General features: G+C 49.9%; 2 protein-coding genes across 15 annotated transcripts in view; both read right to left on the bottom strand.

Moving 5' to 3' along the window:
- Positions 1-20,589, bottom strand: part of SLC37A3 (solute carrier family 37 member 3) — a 398,944-nt gene that overhangs the window by 136,472 nt on the left and 241,883 nt on the right. The window lies entirely within an intron of this gene.
- The window catches only part of DENND2A (DENN domain containing 2A), a 137,700-nt gene that overhangs the window by 4,107 nt on the left and 113,004 nt on the right, over positions 1-20,589 (bottom strand). For 13 of the 14 annotated variants that reach the window (XR_014833611.1, XR_014833613.1, XR_014833612.1 and 10 more), the window contains 5 exons: positions 10,091-10,268; positions 8,228-8,269; positions 3,061-3,178; positions 2,487-2,732; positions 466-552 (listed from right to left, as the gene is read on the bottom strand). Coding sequence is in view for 7 of the 14 variants with exons in the window: in XM_085005257.1 (XP_084861383.1) it covers positions 466-552; positions 2,487-2,732; positions 3,061-3,178; positions 8,228-8,269; positions 10,091-10,268 (671 nt within the window). In the remaining 7 variants the exon portion in view is untranslated. Of the gene's footprint in view, positions 1-200; positions 553-2,486; positions 2,733-3,060; positions 3,179-8,227; positions 8,270-10,090; positions 10,269-20,589 lie in introns of all 14 variants that reach the window. The other variant, XR_014833609.1, reaches the window with a different exon arrangement.

Below are 20,589 nucleotides of genomic sequence, written 5' to 3'. Positions count from 1 at the left end.
AGAAGACTGGAGTGTGGGAGAGAACAGTGAAAGGTTAGGAGCTTCCACTGTGGCTCGGCAATAATGAACCTGATGTGTATCCATGAGGTCGCGGGTTCTCAGTGGGTTAAGGTTCTGGCGTTACTATGGCTGTGGTGTAAGCTGGCAGCTGTAGCTCCAATTTGACCCCTAGCCTGGGAACTTCCATATGCTCTGGGTACAGCCCCAAAATGACAACAACAACAAAAAATCCCAAAAAACCCCACTCAGTGAAAGTGTAGTAGGACAGCTAGGGACCTAGGGAAGCAGGGAGGGGGGCACTGGTGTCCCTTGTTTACGCTCTGGGGACAGATTAGAACAGGAGGGTAAAATGCCAGCTTGGCTCACTCAGTGCAGGCATCAGAGCTGGGTGTCATCAGGCCCTGGCGCTGGTGCAGGACCCCAGGGCCGGGGGGCCGTGGATGGGACAGAGATGCCGGGCCTCACCTAGTCCTTTCAGGAACTTGTTGACACCACTGTGCTCTCCACTGGGCAGTGTTTCCAGGTACTCTTGGGCTCGGACCTCGAACAGACCTGTTGACAAGAGAAATCCCAACCAATGCAGTGCCTACTCTTCCTGCTTCTAAACACATCCATTTCCTTATTCCCATAGAAAAGAGAAATCTTGCTTCGGAGATGACGCTGCTCCTATAAACATGCTCTGAATCATAAGATTTATAAGGGCTTTTACTGCTCTGATAATTGCCCAACCTTGTGCAATAACTCTCTTTGGAAAGCTGTAAAGCTAGCGCATGTGTGAAATCCAACGTTCATTTGACAAACACCTTCCAAGCATCTGCACTGTGCCAGGCCTGTGGTTTCAAAGAACCAGCTGGTCCTGGCTCTCAGGAGCCCCTGCGGTCTCCCTCTTCCTCGAGTACTCCTGTAAGAGGGCCCCTGGCCTAGTGGGTTGCCTTCCCTGGAACCCGGCTGCCCTCTGGGAGCTCGGGAGGGTGGCCAGGTCGCCTCCAAGGTGCCCTCAGCTCTCTTCTGTGGCGGGAGCCTCAGGCGGGCTGACTTCTCACTGACCTTCCACGGACAGGGGAGGGGGGCCTCCTTCTGTGCTACTTGTAAGCTTTTGCGTCTTTTTTTTTTTTTTTTTTTTTTTGTCTTTTGCCTTTTTAGGGCCGCACCCATGGCATATGGAGGTTCCCAGGCGAGAGGTCTAGTTGGAGCTGTTGCCACCAGCCTACACCACAGCTCATGGCAACGCCGGATCCTTATCCCACTGAGCAAGGCCAGGGATTGAACCCGCCACCTCATGGTTCCTAGTTGGATTTGTTTCCGCTGCACCACGATGGGAAGTCCACGTCTCAATCTCTATCCAATCACGACCTATTTATAGTGAGCAGGTCTTCTATGGAAAGGAACCCTTTCATCAGGAGTTACGTGACTCCTGCTTTCTAATCCATTTTCTTTCATCTCTTCAGCTATGACGCATCAGAATTACCCAAACTGTGACAGCCTCCCTTTCTGCTCTCCGCAAGGAACTCTGGGGATGCAGAACTTGAACTCAGTCTCTGTGGTCACAGCACCAGGAGACACCAAGGCCTGGGCCAGCTGCTGCCCTGAGGGCCCCCTGGTCGCTGTATGGCATCTTCTTGGTATTAAGCATCTTTTGCTATACCTTTTTTTTTTCTGCCATACAGGCCGTAAGTGGGAGTTCCCGGGGCAGGGATCGAACCTATGCCACAGAGCAGCAACCAGAGCCACAGCGGTGAGAACACAGGAGCCTCAACCCGCTGGGCCATCAGCCAACTCCCAAGTATCTTTTCCCTACTCAGGCCTAGCTCCCATCGGGGACCGCATTTACTGACATTTCTACTTTTTTGGTTCCCAAAAGGACTCAAAATAATGTAAGAAAGGGCATGACCTGATCCACCTTTTGCATCCTCTCCCCTCCTCCATCACTGCAAGTGTGACAGGATCCAGCAATAGGGACAGGGAGAAGGGAGGAGAGAAAAGAAGACCCCCAAAGACAGAGGTGGGTGGGATGGGGTGGGCGCTCCTGTGGTCCCAGGTTGGGGATCTGTGCTGTCCTACTCCCCCCGGCTGGGTGTCAGCTGGTGCCACACAGAAGCAGAGAGCGCCCGGCCATCGCTGCTGCCTCCTTCCCTGGTCCGTCCCCAGATCCCGTGGAAAGGGCGAGGAAGAAGGGTGGAAGGGACCAGGGGAGGCACGAGCATTTCATCGAGCGGGAGAGAATGGATCAGAACAGAAGTTGCCAGGAGAACCTGGAGCGTGGTTCTGGGAGCAGCGAGCAATGCGGAAGTGATACCTGAGGGGACGGCGGGGTGGCCAGGCCGTTTTACCAGCTCAGAGGGGGCGAGAATGAGCCCGCTGCAGAGGAGGCTGCACGCTGCTGCATCTGGGCCCTGGCCCCTGAGCTCCCTCCCGGTTCACCCCCCCCCCCCAGGCCCCAGGCATCTCTCTGCCTCAGCCCTCCCGCAGCAAGGACGCCCCCTGACCTTTGGGGTCCTGTCGGCGCAGCTCCCGCTCCTGGATGAAGCCCCGGAACATCTGGGTCTCCATGAAGACCTCCAGGAAGCGGCGGACGCTCTTGGAGGAGACGGCTTTGCGGAAGGCCTCTCGCTGCAGGCTCCTCTCCTCGCGATCGCCCGCCGTCAGGAACAAGGAGTAGTGGCCCACGATCTCCACGAAGAAGCGGACAAAGGCTTCGGACACCACCTCGTTCAGGGGGCTGGGCTCAGGGCCTGAGCAGAGTGGGGAAGGACCGGCACTGGTGAGGGCGGATGGCCGAGGCGGAGGCTCTGGACAAGCCAATCAGTACGTCAAGCAACCACCAGCTCCCTGGATGGCAAACTGAGGGTCCATGAAAAAGGTGAGCAGGTCACTTCTCCCCCACCGTGAAGCAGACATGTGGGGGCCAAAGTGAGGGAGGTGGGAAACGTTCTCTCTACAGCTCATTGTAAGAATGAGGTCCATTCTCCTACTTAACCCAGTGCCAAGTGGGACGGATGCCCCGAGTCCATTGCTCTCTGACTCTAACAGTGGACGAGGGGGAAGTGGCGGAGCATTTACCACGCTTGCAGTCCGGGGGCCCGGCATCCTGCTCACTCGCCAGGTCATTCCTCTGTTCCAGAATGTGTTCCAGGGCTACCTGCAGCTTCCGAGGCAGAATGGAATCCTCGTCGTCCATCTGGAAAGCAGAAAAAAAAGCAGGTGGGCCATCTCCCCAGTGCTTGTGGGGATGGTGGCTGCATCCTGGCCAGCAGGACACATTGGAATCACTGCAGGGAAGGCCTGGTACAGTTCCTGGTTTAGTGAAAGGAAGCCAAATTAGAGCCAGAGGTTTGAATCTTTTTCTTTCTTTCTCTTTTTAGGGCTGCACCTGCAGCATATGGAAGTTCCCAGCCTAGTGGTCGAATCAGAGCTGCAGCTGCCAGCCTAATCCACAGCCACAGCAACGTGGGATCTGAGCCATGTCTGCAACCTACACCACAGCTCATGGCAATGCCAGATCCTTAACCCACTGAGCAGGACCAGGGATCGAACCCACAACCTCATGGATGCTAGTTGGGTTCGTTAACCACTGAGCCATGACGGGAACTCCACTGAGGTTTTGAATCTTGATTCTACTTTTTATAAGCTACATGAGCTTCAGTTTCCCAATTTGTAAAACGGGCTACCAATCAATATTGACCTCATTGGGAAGGTTAAATGCAATGTGTATGAGATGCTGCTGGGGAGTTCTCTGGTGGCTCAGTGGGTTAACGATCCACTATTGTCACTGCTCTGTGGCTCTGGTTACAACTGGGGTGGGGGTTTAATCCTTGGCCAGAGGCAGCCAAAAAAAAAAAAGAAAGAAAAATGTATTTTTCACCAGTGGTGAAATAAACTGAAGGAGATAAAAATAAATAGAAAGCTATTCTGTGTTCATGGATTGGAAGAATTAATATTGTTAAAATGTCTGTATTACTCAATGCCATCTATACATTCAAATCAATCTCTAGGGAAATTCCAAAGACGTTTTCCACACACACACAAATCCAAAATCTGCAAGGAACCACACATGATCCTAAATAACCAAAACAATCTTGGGAAAGAAGAAAAAAGCCAGAGGCACCACAATTCCTTATTTTAAACTTTACCAAAGAGCTCTGGCCATCCAGAAAGTATGGTACTGGCATAAAAACAGACACAGAGACAAACAGAATAGAATCGAGGGCCCCCAAGTAAATCCACACCTATGCGGTCAATTAATATTTGACAAGGAAGCTGAATATTCAATGGGGGAAAGGATGGTCTCCTAAACAAACGGTGTTGGGAAAACTGGACAACCACATGCCAAAGAATGAAATCGGACCCCTATCTTACACCATACACAAAGGCTATGTGCTTTTTTAAAAAATAGATTAAAGGCTTAAATATTAGACCAGAAACTAAAACTATGAGAAGAAAACATAGTAAAAAGCTCCTTGACATTGATCTTGCCAAAGATTGTTTGGATATACACCAAAAGGACAAGCAACAAAACAAAAAATGAACAAGGGGGAGTACCTCACCCTAAAAATATTCTGCACAGTAAAACAATCAATCAGCAAAACGAAAAGGCAACCTACAGAACGAGAGAAAATATCTGTAAATCCCCCTTTTTGCTTTTTAGGGCTGCACCCGAGGCATATGGAGGTTCCCAGGCTAGGGGTCCAAGCGGAGCTACAGCTGCCAGCCTACACCACAGCCACAGCAACACAAGATCCAAGCTGTGTCTGTGACCTACACCACAGCTCATGGCAATGCTGGATCCTTAACCTACTGAGCAAGCCCAGGGATCGAATCTGCAACCTCATAGTTCCTAGTTGAATTCATTTCCACTGCACCATGATGGGAACTCCCTATAAGTCATATATTTGATAAGGGGTTATTATCCGAAATGCATAAGGCACTCCATACAATTCAATAGAAAACAAGATGGGCAAGGACATGAACAGACATTTTTATAGACATGCATGTATGTATGTACGTGTACACACACACACACACACACACACACACACACACACACACACACACAATGGAATACCACTCAGCCCTAAAAAAGGACTGCCTTTTGTGACAACATGCAGGGACCTTGAGGTCATTATGCTGAATGAAGAAGATCAGACAGCTAAAGATAAACTCTGTATGTTCTCACTTACATGTGGGATCTAAAAACAAACTGGAATCATAAAAATAGAGAGTAGAATGGTGGTAACCAGGGGCTGAGGGTGAAGGAAGTGGGGGAATGTTGGGCAAAGGGTATAAACTTCCAGCTATAAAATGAATAAATTCTAAGGAATCTAATATACAGCTTGGTGACTAGAGTTAATAATACTGTATGATATACTTGAAAGTCGTGGAGTTCCTATCCTGGCTCAGCAGAAACAAACCTGACTAGCATCCAGGAGGCCACACGTCTGATCCCTGGCCCTGCTCAGTGGGTTAAGGATCCGGTATTGCCGTGAGCTTCGGTGTAGGCTGCAGACACAGCTCGGATCTGGTGTTGCTGTGGCTGTGGCATAGGCCAAAGCTCCAATGCGACCCCTAGCCTGGGAACCTCCATATGCAGCTGGTGCAGCCCTAAAAAGACAAAAAAAAAAAAAAAAAAAAAAAAAAAAAGTAAGATTAAGAAAAAGTAAAATTAAGAAAGTAGATCTTAAGGATTTTGCGTTGAGGCTCAGTGGTTAACAAATCCAACTAGGAGCCATGAGGTTGTGGCTTTGATCCCTGCCCTTGCTCAGTGGGTTAAGGATCTGGCGTTGCTGTGAGCTGTGGTGTAGGTTGCAGATGAGGCTTGGATTTGGCATTGCTGTGGCTCTGGCATAGGCCGGTGGCTACAGCTTGGATTAGACCCCTAGCCTAGGAACCCCCATATGCCGCAGGTGCAGCCCTAGAAAAGACAAAAAAGAAAAACAAAAAACAAAAAAAACACAAAACTTAGTATACATGTAATCAAATCATGTCTTAAACTTACATATGTTATATGTTGATAATATCTCAATAAAGCTGGGTGGGGGGAGTGATTAAATGTAATACAAGTACATTGTTGAAGCGCCTGGCACTCAGTGGCTACCCCCACTCTGCAGGGTGGCTAGTTCTAATCTGGGGACTCTGGCCAGGGCAGATGGCCAGTATGATTCAAAGCTGGCTTTATGATCTGGGTCTCAGAGCAGGAGGGCTTTGGGTACAAGCGTACCATGAGGGATTTGGGGAAATGAAAGTAGATGGAACTAATGATAAAAACACAGCAGTAAGATGCCTAACTTTTCAGCGGCCACTCCAAATTTAAGAGCAGTCCTTCAGAAGGCCCAAAAAGACTTTATGTAATGATTCTTTGCAAGACCTGATAGAAGTTAGATCTTTCTGGCAAGTGATAATAAGAAACTAATTGTGGGAAGTTCTGTCATGGTGCAGAGGATTAAGGATCTGGAGTTGTCACTGCCATGGCTCTGATGGCTGCTGTGGAGCGGGCTCGATCCCTGCCCCAATGACTTCTACATGTTGCGGGCAAGGCAAGAAAAAAAAAAACCCACCTCTAAATGTGTGCTACTTTCTCTGATAGTGCGAGTAGTTCATGATTACTACAGAAAATATGAAAGTATTGAAACAATGTAAAATCATTCATAATCTGTCTCACTTTCAGTCTCCTGCTCCAATGTAACCAGCATTACATATTTCAGTGAGTTTTCAATCTTTTTAAGAGTTTTATATATAGGAGTTCCTGTCGTGGCCCAGTGGAAATGAGTCTGAGTAGCACCCATGGGGATGCAGGTTTGATCCCTGGCCTCACTCAGAGGGTTAAGGATCTGGCGTTGCTGTAAGCTGTGGTATAGGTCACAGGTGCAGCTTGGATCTGGTGTTGCTGTGGCTGTGGTGTAGGCTGGCAGGTATAGCTTCAATTGACCCCTAGCCTGGGAACCTCCATATGCTGCAGGTAAGGCCCCAAAAAGACAAAAAAAAAAAGGTTTTATATATATATATATATTTCTTTTTCATTTCTAACCTTTTAAAAATACAAGATTAGCAAAATAACATATATAATTGTGGATGTCGATTTTTTCCATTTAATATTATATCATGAAATTCATTATCAAATATTATGTATTTTATTTTTTTTGTCTTTTCTAGGGCCGCTCCTGCAGCATATGGAGGTTCCCAGGCTAGGGGTCTAATCGGAGCTGTAGCTATCAGCCTACACCAGAGCCACAGCAACACAGGATCCGAGCCGTGTCTGCGACCTACACCACAGCTAATGGCAACGCCAGATCCTTAACCCCCTGAGCAAGGCCAGTGATCGAACCCGCAACCTCATGGTTCCTAGTCAGATTTGTTAACCACTGTGCCACGATGGGAACTCCTCAAATATTATTTAAAAGTATGTTGAGAAAGACGAGTGTTGGAGTTCCCATCATGATGGCTCTTGGAAAAGAACCTGACTAGGAACCATGAGGATGTGGGTTCAATCCCTGACCTCGCTCAGTGGGTTAAGGATCTGGTGTTGTTGTGAGCTGTGGTGTAGGTCACAGACGCGGCTCGGATCCCGCATTGCTGGTGGCTGTGGTGTAGGCTGGCGGCTACAGCTCCAAACTTCCATATGCTGCAAGTGCGGCCCTAAAAAGCAAAAACAAAAAAAAAAAGACGAGTGTCTATAGTTATAACCTACACAAAAATTCTATTTTATTATTATTATTATTTTTTTGTCTTTTTGCCATTTCTTGGGCCGCTCCTGGAGCATATGGAGGTTCCCGGGCTAGGGGTCTAATTGGAGCTGTAGTTGCCAGCCTACGCCAGAGCCGCAGCAACGCAGGATCCGAGCCGCATATGCGGCCTACACCACAGCTCACGGCAATGCCGGATCCTTAACCCACTGAGCAAGGCCAGGGATCGAACCTGCAACCTCATGGTTCCTAGTCGGATTCGTTAACCACTGCGCCACGACAGGAACTCCAACCTATACAAAGATTCTAATTGTGAGCAAACCATTTTGTGACAGAACACATGGGAATCGATCTTTTGTCCAAACCCCTCCTCTTTTGGCCTTCTGTCCTATCCGCGGTCCAGCCCTGGCCGGGAATGACTCAAGCCCGCCAGCCCATTTTGCAATCCCAGGCCCAACGTGGAGCCTTTCCAGAGCTGGAAAGCTGAGCCCCAAACAATGAAGGGATAAAAACAGAGAGAGCAATGGCTTGACGCTGGCCTGCTTACTCACCTGTCTGAGGAACCGATTGTTGGCGAGGTCGACGACAAGGACCTATGAGATGAGAAAAGGGACCGTTAGGGACACAGGGCTTCCGGGATATAGAGATGGACTCTTAGCCTCTTCCTTCTTGGCTCTCGGAGAGGCAGCTGGGGTGGGGGTGGAGTGGGCCATTTGTGGTTTCCTGATGTTGCCACTGTGGCCACAAATGATGAAGAGGGGAGGGAGGGGAAAGGGCTTTCCAGAATTGCATGCTTTCAACACTGTAACCGCAGGCTGGGACATGTGTGGGCCTCGGGTTGGACTCCCTGCCCTGTTCCTGGTCTGGCTAAGGCAGAGCCACTCAGACTGTTTTAGCATGGGGGTCACTGAGGTGGTGACAGAGGCTAGAGACTGCCTTTGTTCCCCTTCCATGTGACTCTGTCCCTTCTTCCTCCTTCCTCTCAGCTGCCCACTCAGCCTCATCATCTCTCTTCATGAGGTAGGAGGGAGGGACCCAGAGGACTGGACCCAACTGGAGAGGAAGTCAGGCGGCAGGTGCTGGGCTTCATGACTCAGGACTTTCGGGTTCAACGCACCATCCTCCACCCCCCTCAGGACCTGGCTGAGACCCAGGGCCAGACCTAAGGTGACGCAAGTGAGGGCCCGAGGGTGCCAAACTTAAGGAGGTGCCCACTCATGGGATCGTGCAAATGCCAAGCCTCAGGCCAGTGGCTATGACAGAGGACAAGCAGGGGGCCTGGATGGCCACGATCAACAGTGGGACCCACGGGCTCTAAACTTGGCCCAGGAGCTGAGGGAGCTCTGCTTCCTTCTCACACGCTCTCCTGGGGGCGGAACTGAGCCATTAGGGACCACGGGGTACCCAGGCAAACGCTTTGCAGTTCACAGACTCACACTTGAAAACTTGAGTCGGCTGGTTAATATTTAAGGGGACTTTAGGACTATCTGGGCAACTAGCGGAGCCGCATCGAGAGACATGGGAAGGATTTCAGGGCCAGGCGTTCCCTATAGCGTCGTTTAGTCCCCACGGTTCAAGCTCTGACGGCTCGAAGTTCTCAGTCCTGGAGACAGAGACAGTTTAGAAGAAGGGGCTGGGACTGAATAACCACAGAAATGCCAAGGAGGCTTTCCGTGCTTGGATGCTAACTCAGAAATCCAGAACTTGAGCATTAAAAACATTTGGGCCAGGAGTTCCCTTTGTGGCTCCATGGTGACAAACCCGACTAGCATCCATGAGGACGCAGGTTCAATCCCTGGCCTCGCTCAGCGCGTAGGGATCTGGCATTGCTGTGAGCTGTGGTGTAGGTCACAGATGCGGCTTGGATCCCACATTGGCATGGCTGTGGTGTAGGCTGGCAGCTGCAGCTCCAATCTGACCCCTAACCTGGGAACTTGCATATGCGGCAGGTGAGGCCCTACAAAGCAAAACAAACAAACAAAAAAACCCCACAACATTTGGGGTGACTTTCACCTGATATGAAAAGGACCCATTTGCCCATGTGTAGGAGCATAGGCGTTGTTAACTTTATTATTAGTCCAAAGATAATTTCCAGTTCTCGTCAGAGCTTGTGTCGGGGGGTAGAGGGGGCAAGGATGGGGTGAATGCCTGTGTATGGATCAGGTGTTTTAAAATCTGGTTAAGCTGGCGACTGCTGCCCCTCTCCACAGGTATTCAGGCCAGTAGGTTCCTTTAGAGGGGAAACAGTCTGTGGTCGCCGAGGGTCTGCTGAGGTCCGTGTGGATCGGCGGTGGGAGGCAGTGGGGGGCTAACTGACAAAGCCGTGGGGTCCCTCCACGCAGGCACAGCCTTCCCACCCCCCGCCTCTGCCCACGCCCCCCAGGGAGGGCACGGGGGACACCCCCAGGGCTCACCTCTTCCAAGGGCAGCTCCCTGAGCAGCGGCAGCGAGCTGGTGAGCAGCCCGATGAGGAAGGGCGTCGGCGAGCACACAATGTCGACCATGGCGGGCGGCAGCACGGGGATGTAGGTGTGCTGCCAGGTGAAGGGGTAGATGACCGCCACCATCGCGTGGCAGCACTTGGACAGGGTGCTGCAGCCGGGGAGAGAGGGGAGAAAGGGCGATGGTTCAGGGAGAAGCCAGAGAGGAGCGTTCACATCCCACCCCCTAAAAAGACTCCCAACATCGAGAGCCCCTGTTCCTTGCTCCTTCTCTCACTGAAGGTGCTTTGTCTGCTAACACACACTCTCCCAGCCGGGCACGAACACCTAGGTGTGATCAGGGAAAAGAGGGACGTCCTTTAGTTTGCACGTGCAGCCGTCAGTTGCGTGCAGTTTTACGCTCGGTTGTGTAAAAGTGAAACCTGTGAACAGTCACTCCTTGCCCCAAATTCAAAACACTGAGAAATAAGAACACCGAGAGAAAGACTCGGAATCTGCCTTAAAGAAGATTGATCATAATGAAGCCTTTTCCTGGCAAACGCTGGCCCTTCTTCATCGTGATCCACCCCGCTCTGCCTGGACTCCTGCTCAGTCTGTTGAACGAGTGGCTGGATCTCCTGGGATTCTTACTTTGCTATCCGTTCTGTCGAGCCTCAGCACAGTGATGACAGGTGGCCTTCCGAGGTGAGAGCAGCCTTTCCCTTCTTCCATGCAATCATTTCTTACAGCTAGTGAGCCTGCAGCAGCCCCCCTGCCCCCTTCTAATAAGCTATTTCTAAAAATGCTATGGGACGGGAACCTTAGAAGCGTGTGAGAAGTGCCTAATGTGGAAGGTCCCCCCCATCGGATATTCCTAACAAGCTTCTAAAGTTGTGGCTCAACAATAAAGCGCCCAACTGAGGATGCGGGTTCAATCCCTGGCCTCGCTCAGTTGGTTAAGGACGCCGCGTTGCCGTGAGCTGTGGTGTAGGTTGCAGGTGTGGCTCGGATGCCGCATTGATGTAGATGTGGTGTAGGCCGGTAGCTGTCACCCCAAATTGACCCCTAGCCTGGGAACTTGCATATGCCACAAGATTTGGCCCTAAGAAGCAAAAAAAAAAAAAAAAAAAGAAAAAAAAAAGAAATGAAATGTCTAAAGTAAGAACAAAACGAATGTGCGGGCCCAAAGCATTCTCCCAGGAGCACACCGAATCAGCTTTGGGGCCCTGTAACTGCATTTCCTTGGTTGAGATACCCTCGGATTATTTGCCCTGGTTTACAGAAAGTTCACGTACAACTGCAAGGCTGCTGCATTCCAGAGAGATGGATGCTCCTTTACTGGGGTCCCATGACGTCAGACACCTATACTCTCATGGCCATAAAACTTTCCTGAGCCTGTTAAAAAATATTACTTAGCTCTGACTTAAAGAGAAAAAGGGGCAGTGAGAACTATGTCTAGATACTCACATTGCAACAGAACAAAGGGTGGGGGAAAAAATGTACACATGTAAGGATAACTTGATCCCCTTGCTGTACAGCGGGAAAAAATAAAAAAAATTAAAAATAAAAAGAAAACATAGGCAAAACGCTCTTTGACAGGAAAAAAAAAAAAGAGAGAGAGAGAGAAAAAGGGTGGGTTGAAAGACAGTGGCTAGCAAGTGAATGAAGCCGGGCAGAAAGTGACGGGTACTGTATAATTCCACTTAACATAAGGGCCTTAAGAACAGTCAAATTCATAGAGCCAGAGTAAAACAGAGGTTATGAGGGCCTAGGGGTTAAGGACACAGGTACATTGTTGCTTAAAGGGTACAGAGTTACAGGTGAGATGATACAAAAAGCTCTAGAAAGGGATATGGTGACAGCTGCAAACACGGTGAATGTACTTAATGCCACTGAAATGTGGACTTAAAAACGATTAAAATGGGGCGTTCTCCTGGTGGCTCAGTGGTTAACAAACCCGACTAGCATCCATGAGGATGCAGGTTCGATCCCTGGCCTCGCTCAGTGGGTTAAGGATCTGGCATTGCCGTGAGCTGTGGTCTAGGAGGCAGAAGCAGCTCAGATCCCACCTGGCTGTGGCTGTGCCATAGGCCAGTGGCTACAGCTCTGATTCGAGCCCTAGCCTGGGAACCTCCATATGCCGTGGGTGCAGCCCTAAAAAGAAGAAGAAAAAAAAGATTAAAATGGTAAACTTTATGGTTATGTATATTTTGCCACAATGAAAAAGCAATCCCTATGTTCCCAGGTGGCTTCGAGGTTAAGGATCTGGAGTTATCACTGCTGTGGTGCAAGTACAGTTCCTGGCCTGGAACTTTTGCATGCCACGGGCACGGCCCAAAACAGAGAAGCGCACCCCCCCCCCCGCCACATCACTCTGCTTCCTCTGAATCTAGCACCCCCCAGACATCTTAAAAATACACCAGCCCTCTTTTCTATCCTGTTCTCATTTGGGGGCCCTGACCCCAAAGGGTAATACTGAGTCTTGTTCATTTATCAGCATGTCTCCTAATCTTCCTGAGCAAGATGCTACCCCAACATTTTGCTTTTATCACTACAATACCTGCTTCAATAGCTGAGAAAGAGCAAGACAGTAAAGTCAGGACCTATGCCAAGGAGAGCAACATCAATAATTAGCCAGAAACTTGGGGTGAATAGACTTCTGCCTTTCATCACATCCTCCTCATCATTATTATTTTGCTTTTTAGGGCTGCACCCATGGCATATGGAAGTTTCCAGGCGAGGGGTTGAATCGGAGATGCAGCCGCCAGTCTATGCCACAGCCACAGCAGCAAAGGATCTGAGCCGAACCTGTGACCTACACCACAGCTCATGGCAATGCTGGATCCTTAACCTACTAAGCAGAGCCAGGGACTGAACCCGCATCCTCATGGATACTAGTTGGGCTCGCTTCCCCTGAGCCGGAATAGGAACTCTGACTTCTGCCTTTCAAAGATCTTCTTGAAAAGCAGAGAAGCCTCTTTTCTTAAGGCACTGCTTGGAATTCTCGTCATGGCTCAATGGTTAACAAATCCAACTAAGAACCATGAGGTTGTGGGTTCGATCCCTGGCCTTGCTCAGTGGGTTTAGGATCCGGTGTTGCCGTGAGCTGCAGTGTAGGTTGCAGATGCAGCTCGGATCCTGAGTTGCTGTGGCTCTGGCGTAGGCTTGGCAGCTCCAGCTCCAATTAGACCCCTAGCCTGGGAACCTTCATATGCTATGGGAAGCGACACTAGAAAAGGCAAAAGACAAAAAAAAAAAAAAAAAAAAAAAAGGCACTGCTTTCTCCAAGACATCAAGACTGTTGATGCTTTCAGTGAACTGCTTACCATTTGGGTTTAATTTCCTTGAATCTATAGGTCACTAAATGTGTTGAACTCACTTTGTCCTAAAACTTTCGGATTTTTAGGACTAATCTGTATTTGTGTGTGGCCAGTCTATAAAGTTGATCAGCTCAGGTACTATAGGTGTGAGGTCATGACTTAGAAAACTAGAAGGGCGTTATATAGAAACAAGGATAGCTGTGTCTGCAGCGGGTTTCTGCAGACTATAGAATTTGCAACTCATTAGTGGGTTCTGAAGTAATTTCAGTTAGTTGTGATTAGCATTAAAAACAACAAAAGGAACAGAAGAGAAAATAAGAGAGTGTGCTTTATTTTCCTCCCAGTTGTAAATAAATACCTGGGTGTACTGTGCAGCAGACATACTGGGTCTGAATGTAAAATGTATTCATCGTTGATGACTGCTGTAAAAAGGCCTGGAAGTCTGGACCAGAGAGGGTGCTGTGGACCAGAGAGGGTGCTGTGCACCAGGGAGGGTACTGTGCACCAGGGAGGGTGCTGTGGACCAGGGAGGGTGCGGTGGACCAGGGAGGGTGAGGCAGGTAGACAGTGGTGGTTGAGCTGTAATTTTGATATGTTACATGTTTTACTGGGATGCTAGCCCTCATTTCCACGTGATGAGAGGGAGTTTCCTAAAAGAGATCCTAAGAAGGAATTCCCTGAAAGAAGCCTGGTGTATGAAACCCACTTCTGTCTGTAGCACTTTTTTTTTAGGGCCACATGTGCAGCATATGGAAGTCCCCAGGCTAGGGGTCGAGTTGGAATTGCAGCTGCTGGCCTAGGCCACAGCCACAGCAATGCGGGATCCAAGCTGCTTCTGTGACCTACACCACAGCTCATGGCAACGCTGGATCTTTAACCCACAGAGCTAGAGGCCAGGGATCCAAGCCATGTCCTCACGGATACTAGTCAGGTCTGTTACCACTGACGGGAACTCTGTACATTTGTTACGGGTTCCTAAGGATCACCTGGAGAAAGAGTGGATCATGTAAAAGACCAAAAAAAAAAAAAAAAAAAAAAATTCTGTGCATTGAAATACCAGAAGGTCAGGTTCTGCAGATTATACACCTAGTGGCAGCTTTTCCCAAAAATAAGTGGTAGAAGAGGAAATAAGGGATTATTTGGAGTGCAGCCTATTGGAATTTTATCCCTGAATTGTGAAGGCTAGAGGCACCTTCCATGGGGGAGGAGGATGGGCATTGCTGCAGTTGGTGCTTTCCTAGGAACATGCAAAGAACATATCTACGGTTCTGGGGATGCTAAAATTGACTCTTTCCACTTCGCTTGCCGCTTAACATGTAGCCTTACTGAGCATCTGCTGGGTGGAGGAGAGGCAGTGTGTTTGAAGGAAGCCTAGGAAGAGAGCCCCGGCAGCTGGCTCGCATTACGTGGGGGCGGAGGAGAGGGACGCCAGCATCCACAGCTGGGATGGATTTGCACAAAAGTGAGGCAGGGAGGAGATGCCCCAGTGGGAGGTTGGCTGGGCCACAAGGTTAAAAGACGAGTGGGCACAGGTGAGAAGGGTCAGGTCCCAGAATGCTTTGCTATTCGGAAGGGGTCTCTGAGGGCTGAAGCATTAGTCCGGAGACATGAGGATTCACGTGAGTGCTGAAGTTCTCCTGGAGAAGACGCTTCGGTTCTGGTTGCTCCAAAGCCCTTGTGCCATACATGGGGTTCCTGTGCTCAGCAGCCTCCCCACTCATCAAGGAACCCCAAAGAATCAAGCATCAAGCTTTCTCTCAGATGCTACCCAAAATGTGAATGCTGCGCTTCCAGAGCTGGATAGGCCCCGGGAGTCTGAAGGATGAGCCTCTCAGCGTTCTGCAGCATTCCTAGCCGTGCCTCTCCTGGGGCACCACTCCCAGGCACGTGAGTGGAAGGGAACCTCTGATCGGGTCTGATGCCTGAGGAGACCTAGTGAGGTGGCTGCCACACGTCCATGACGGTACTTTCAAACCCTGAAGTTATACATCTCCAACTAAAAGGAACACAGGCCGGGCCTCGAGAAAACTGGGTCACTACTCTCTGCTGATCTCAGGTGAAGCCCGTCCCCGGGCCTCAGCTTCCTCATCTGTAACATAAGGAAAAGGGACTAGGTAATTTCTAGTGTCCTTCCAGCTTTAACATCGATGAACTAGAAGAGAGAAAGAAAGGCAGGAACTAGCAACAGGAGCCAAGAGCTAGAAATAGCTGACAGTGAAAAGAACCAAGGCCTGTCACTGGAGGGGATTCTAATGCCCATTAGTGGGGACAGGACACAAGGGCAATGATAACATCTGCTCTGAGGAACTAACAGGTACGAGTGTTGAGAGATTTTATTTTTAAAAAATATTTATTTATTTATTTTGATTTTAGGGCCACACCCACAGCATATGTAGTTTCCTAGGCTAGAGGTCCAATGGGAGCTACTGCTGCCGGTCTACGCCACAGCTACACAGTATCCAAACATTGCGACCTGCAGGACAGCTCATGGCATGGCCAGATACTTCACCCAGTGAGCAAGGCCAGGGATTGAACCCACAACCTCATCGATCCTAGTCAGATCCGTCTCTGCTGTGCCATGATGGGAACGCTGAGAGTTTTTAATTTGCTGCCTTAAGCCCCCAAAAGACTACACACAAAGCCGGCACAGCCTGGGAGGGATCTGACTGAGAGAAGACGAGTTTCTAGCCCAAGTGGCTGTTAGAGACGGATGTGGAAGCAGAAGACAATTTGCGGCTATGCTATTGTCCAAATCTTGCTTCAAATGTTACCCTCTTTTTTTTTTCTTTTTTTTCTTTTTTTGGTCTTTTGTTGTTGTTGTTGTTGCTATTTCTTGGGCCGCTCCCCGCAGCATATGGAGGTTCCCAGGCTAGGGGTTGAATCGGAGCTGTAGCCACCGGCCTACACCAGAGCCACAGCAACGCGGGATCCGAGCCGTGTCTGCAACCTACACCACAGCTCACGGCAACGCCGGATCGTTAACCCACTGAGCAAGGGCAGGGACCGAACCCGAAACCTCATGGTTCCTAGTCGGATTCGTCAACCACTGCGCCACGACGGGAACTCCAAATGTTACCCTCTTGATGTTCACAGGCTAAAACAGGCAGTTTAGATGTAATCAGTCATGCTACTGAAATTGCATTTTTCTTTTTTGGCTGTGCCTACAGCCTGTGGAAGTTCCCGGTCCAGGGATCAAACCCATGCCACAGCTGTAACCAGAGCCACAGCACTAACAGTGAATCCAAGCAGGTTCCTGTGGGCTCCTGGGCACACAAGCCTTTCTGTGCCCCCATTTCTTGTTTCTAGGGAATAAACTGCAGCCTCCACGACCTTCACTGAGATCTAAAGGGCAGGTTCAAATAGTCGCTAATCAGGGAACAGAGGGGATGCAGAGACCAGGGAGGAGCAGCCAGGAAACAGTGGTACAGGAGTTCCCAGCGCGGCTCAGTTGTTAACAAACCTGACCAGTATCCATGAGGTGAGGGTTCAATCCCTGGCCTTGCTTAGTGGGTTAAGGATCTGGTGTTGCCATGAGCTGGGTGTGGTGTGGTGCAGACAAGGCTCGGATCTGGCATTGCTGTGGCTGTGGTGTAGGCCAGTGGCTACAGCTCCGATTCAGTCCCTAGCCTGGGAACTTCCATATGCCACGGGTAGGGCCCTAAAAGACAAAAAAGAAAAAAAGAAAAAAAGAAAAACAAGAAACAAGAAAAAAGAAACAACAGTGCAGCCTTGGGGCAGGGTCCTGGTTCCTCCTCAAGGAATATAGGTAACAATATCTTTGAATTCTCCTGGAGAACTAAAACCCCCAATAAATGGAAGATGGTAATAAAGCCTTCTTCAGCTCGGAAGGAAGACCACCAGACCACTGAACACTGGCTCTGAAAACAATGCAAGCTTGCCTCTCCCCTGATCCTTATATGCAGCCCTATTCTTCACTCCCCAAACTGTAAAACCACCTCCTGAACTCTTCTAAGGGGGGAAGAGTCTTTGAGGCATTAGTCTGCTGTGACCCTCCTTTGCCTGGCAAAGCAATAAAGCTATTATTTTCTCCTTCACCCAAAATCTTGTTTGTATTTCTATTCGGCACCGGTGAGCAGAAGCCGAGTTCCGGCAACAACAGCGCCAGATCCTTAACCTGCTGAGCCATGAGGAAATTCCTAAAATTGCATTTCTCATAGCCCTTCACTGAATTAAATGTAGTTTATCTCTAAGACTCTGTCAGCCACTCTGAGGACCCTCTGAGGTAGTATTCTGGATGCCAGACCACCGAGACGGTGCCCATTCACGCTGTCAGGGAGGCCTTGGCAAACCCACCTGCCTGCAGAAGGCATGCTCAAAAACCCAACCCTTCTCTGAGATGGCAAACATCACTAGCGCAACTGATTCTAGACAGGCTGTGGGCATATCCTGTTGAAGTTTACAGAAACTGGTTAAAATGAACTAAAAGGGACACCGCACATGATGAAGGCACACAGCTACACATGGACTTATTTGCGTACTTACTCCATGTCAAGGCCAAGGTTCAAACTATTATTTATTGAGATTTGACCACCTAATCCTACTTATCATTAGCTAGAAGCCAGTCATTAGGCTTTTTTTTCGGTCTTTTTAGGGCCACACCCAGAGCATATGAAAGTTCCCGGGGCCAGGGGCTGAATTGTGAATTGCCTGAGCTGCATCCGTGACCTATGCCACAGCTGGCAGCAACACTGGATCCCCAACCCACTGAGCGAGGCCAGGGATGGAACCCGCAACTTCATGGATACCAGTCGGGTTCTTAACCCATTGAGCCACAATGGGAACTCCTGTCATTAGGCTTCTGGCCTTAACACACTACAAAAGAGTTAAAAAGGAAATTTCTGGAGTACAGAAAACTTTGTCCTGTGTAAAATTTTTGTATATGCAAAATTGTTTTATATGCAACTCTTGACGTTATTATTCAGCCTAGCCTGTAGATTTAGGCAAAACTTTTGGGAAATGAAATTAATAAGAAAAACAAAATGTTTATCATCAGGGAAATGAAGAAAGGGCTATAGGGAAATATTTATTTAGGTTGCTATGACAACAGAATAAGCCATCACAACAACATTCTTTCTTTTCCATCTGCCAAACAGAGCCTTAAGGAACACTCAATGGCCAACCTAAAGATGAAACGGAGCAAAAATGTTATTCTAAATTTGATAGATTTTTGGCTCAACTTAAAACCCTTTTGTAACCCATGCAGTATTTGCCACAACCCCCTGCTATTTCCTCTGGCAGATGCAGCAGCAATGACGAGTCAATGAATTGCGTGGTGGGGGAGGGTGCTGGCAGCAGTGACCGCAGGCCTACAGCAGGCTAATGTCCACTCTGAGATGTCACAGGGTCACTGACTGAGTTTGCAGTGTGCCCTGTTCTCATGCCCTGCGCTGTGGTCTTGAGAACATAAGGGCTACAGACGGAAATCGGAAGAGGCCTGCTTCCATTGCTGGCCGAGCAGGGCTAGAGATGAGAGCACGAGCAGCCTGCAGAGGACTGTGCCAGGTACAAGGAGGCAGGCAGCAGCTGAATTTAGGTGGAAGGCTTTCTTCATAGCCTTCTCCAGGTCAGACAGCTCGCGGCCAGCCGCCGGTTGGTCGTGGCTTGGTTGAATAGCACTTCAATTCCCCATAGCTCTTTTCCCATAAATCAGAACTAGGTGGGCACTCATTCCTCCCTGAGCAAGACCCTTGGGCAGAGCACGCTGGAGAAGAGAAGCGGGGTTCTGGGCTTTCTCATGTGGAACTTCACGCACACGCTGTCTTTGGCAGTGTTTCTGTGCTTTGATCGTTGGCTGGACCCCTGTCTCACAGGGGTCCCTGTTCTGTCCTGGTTCCCTGTTAGGGGAGGGGGGCGCATCTGAGAGTCAGAGAGACCCCCAAAGAGAAGGCTGAGCTGAGGCCCCTCCGAGGAAGGCAGGTAAAGCTGTGAGGGCGGAGAAGGTGGCCCTGACTTCAGAGCACAGGCTGGAGCAGAGGCCTGGGAATCCCTGGACAGTAGGTCCGCAACAGGGTGTATATTCATCTCTACCCCACATAAGGTTAAGAGGGGCATGAGATGAGCACCATGGATGGCTACCTGGCATCTCAGCAGCCCCAAAGTGCCCATGACTAGAACCCCTCTGAGGCGGCCTATGGTAGCAGGGGTGCTATCCAGATGTTTCTGCTGAATCCGATCCCCCAGGAAATGGGTGAGCAGGTGTGAGGATGGGAGGGAGAGACTTTGAGGGTCACGCAGTCCACCTGCCTTACTGAGGCCCTGGCTGGAAGGCCGAAGGCTGTACTGGAGGGCAGGCCCTGGGGAGAAAAGCACACGTCTTCGCTCCTTCAGGAGACAACACTGGCCTGACTGCTCAGCACACAGAAGGTCCTAAAGGCACGCTTTCAAAGAGTGTCCGGGACTTCCCGTCATGGCGCAGTGGCTAACGAATCCGACTAGGAACCGTGAGGTTGCGGGTTTGGTCCCTGCCCTTGCTCAGTGGGTTAATGAGCCGGCGTTGCCGTGAGCTGTGGTGTAGGTTGCAGAGGCGGCTCAGACCAGCGTTGCTGTGACTCTGGCGTAGGCTGGCAGCTCCAGCTCCGATTAGACCCCTAGCCGGGGAACCTCCCATATGCCGCGGGAGCGGCCCAAGAAATGGCAAAAAGACAAGAAAGAAAGAAAGAAAGAAAAAGAGTGTCCTGGAGTTGCCGTTGGGGCGCAGCAGAAACGAATCCGACTAGGAACCATGAGGTTGTGGGTTCCATCCCTGGCCTTGTACAGTGGGTTGAGGATCCGGCCTTGTCATGAGCTGTGGTGTAGGTTGCAGAAGCAGCTCGGATCCTGAGTTGCTGTGGCTGTGGTGTAGGCTGGCAGCTGTAGCTCCAATTCAACCCCTAGCCTGGGAAACTCCATGTACTGCCGGTGCGGCCCTAAAAAGACAAAAAAAAAAAAAGTGTCCTTACATATTTCTGTAGACAGCCTCACAGACACTGCCTCCACCCCACCCCCAGACCACAGCGGCCTGCTCCTTCTCCTCATCTTCCCCGGAACCAGCTGCCCGCATCTGAATCCCAGCTCTCCCACTGAGCAAAGTGACGTAACCTCTGAGTGCTCTTTAGATTGAGTTGTCAAGAGCCTGCGAGAGTCGAACACTTCCAGAGGGTTCCCTGCTCTCCC

This window comes from Sus scrofa, chromosome 18, assembly GCF_054392235.1.
Source record: "Sus scrofa isolate SSC_HxYL_T2T_F1_AM1 chromosome 18, Sscrofa_HxYL_maternal_Yorkshire_Landrace_v2.0, whole genome shotgun sequence".
Taxonomy (NCBI): Eukaryota; Metazoa; Chordata; class Mammalia; order Artiodactyla; family Suidae; genus Sus; species Sus scrofa.
Note: the sequence above shows the minus strand (reverse complement) of the source record. Positions and strands in the feature narration are given on the sequence as shown.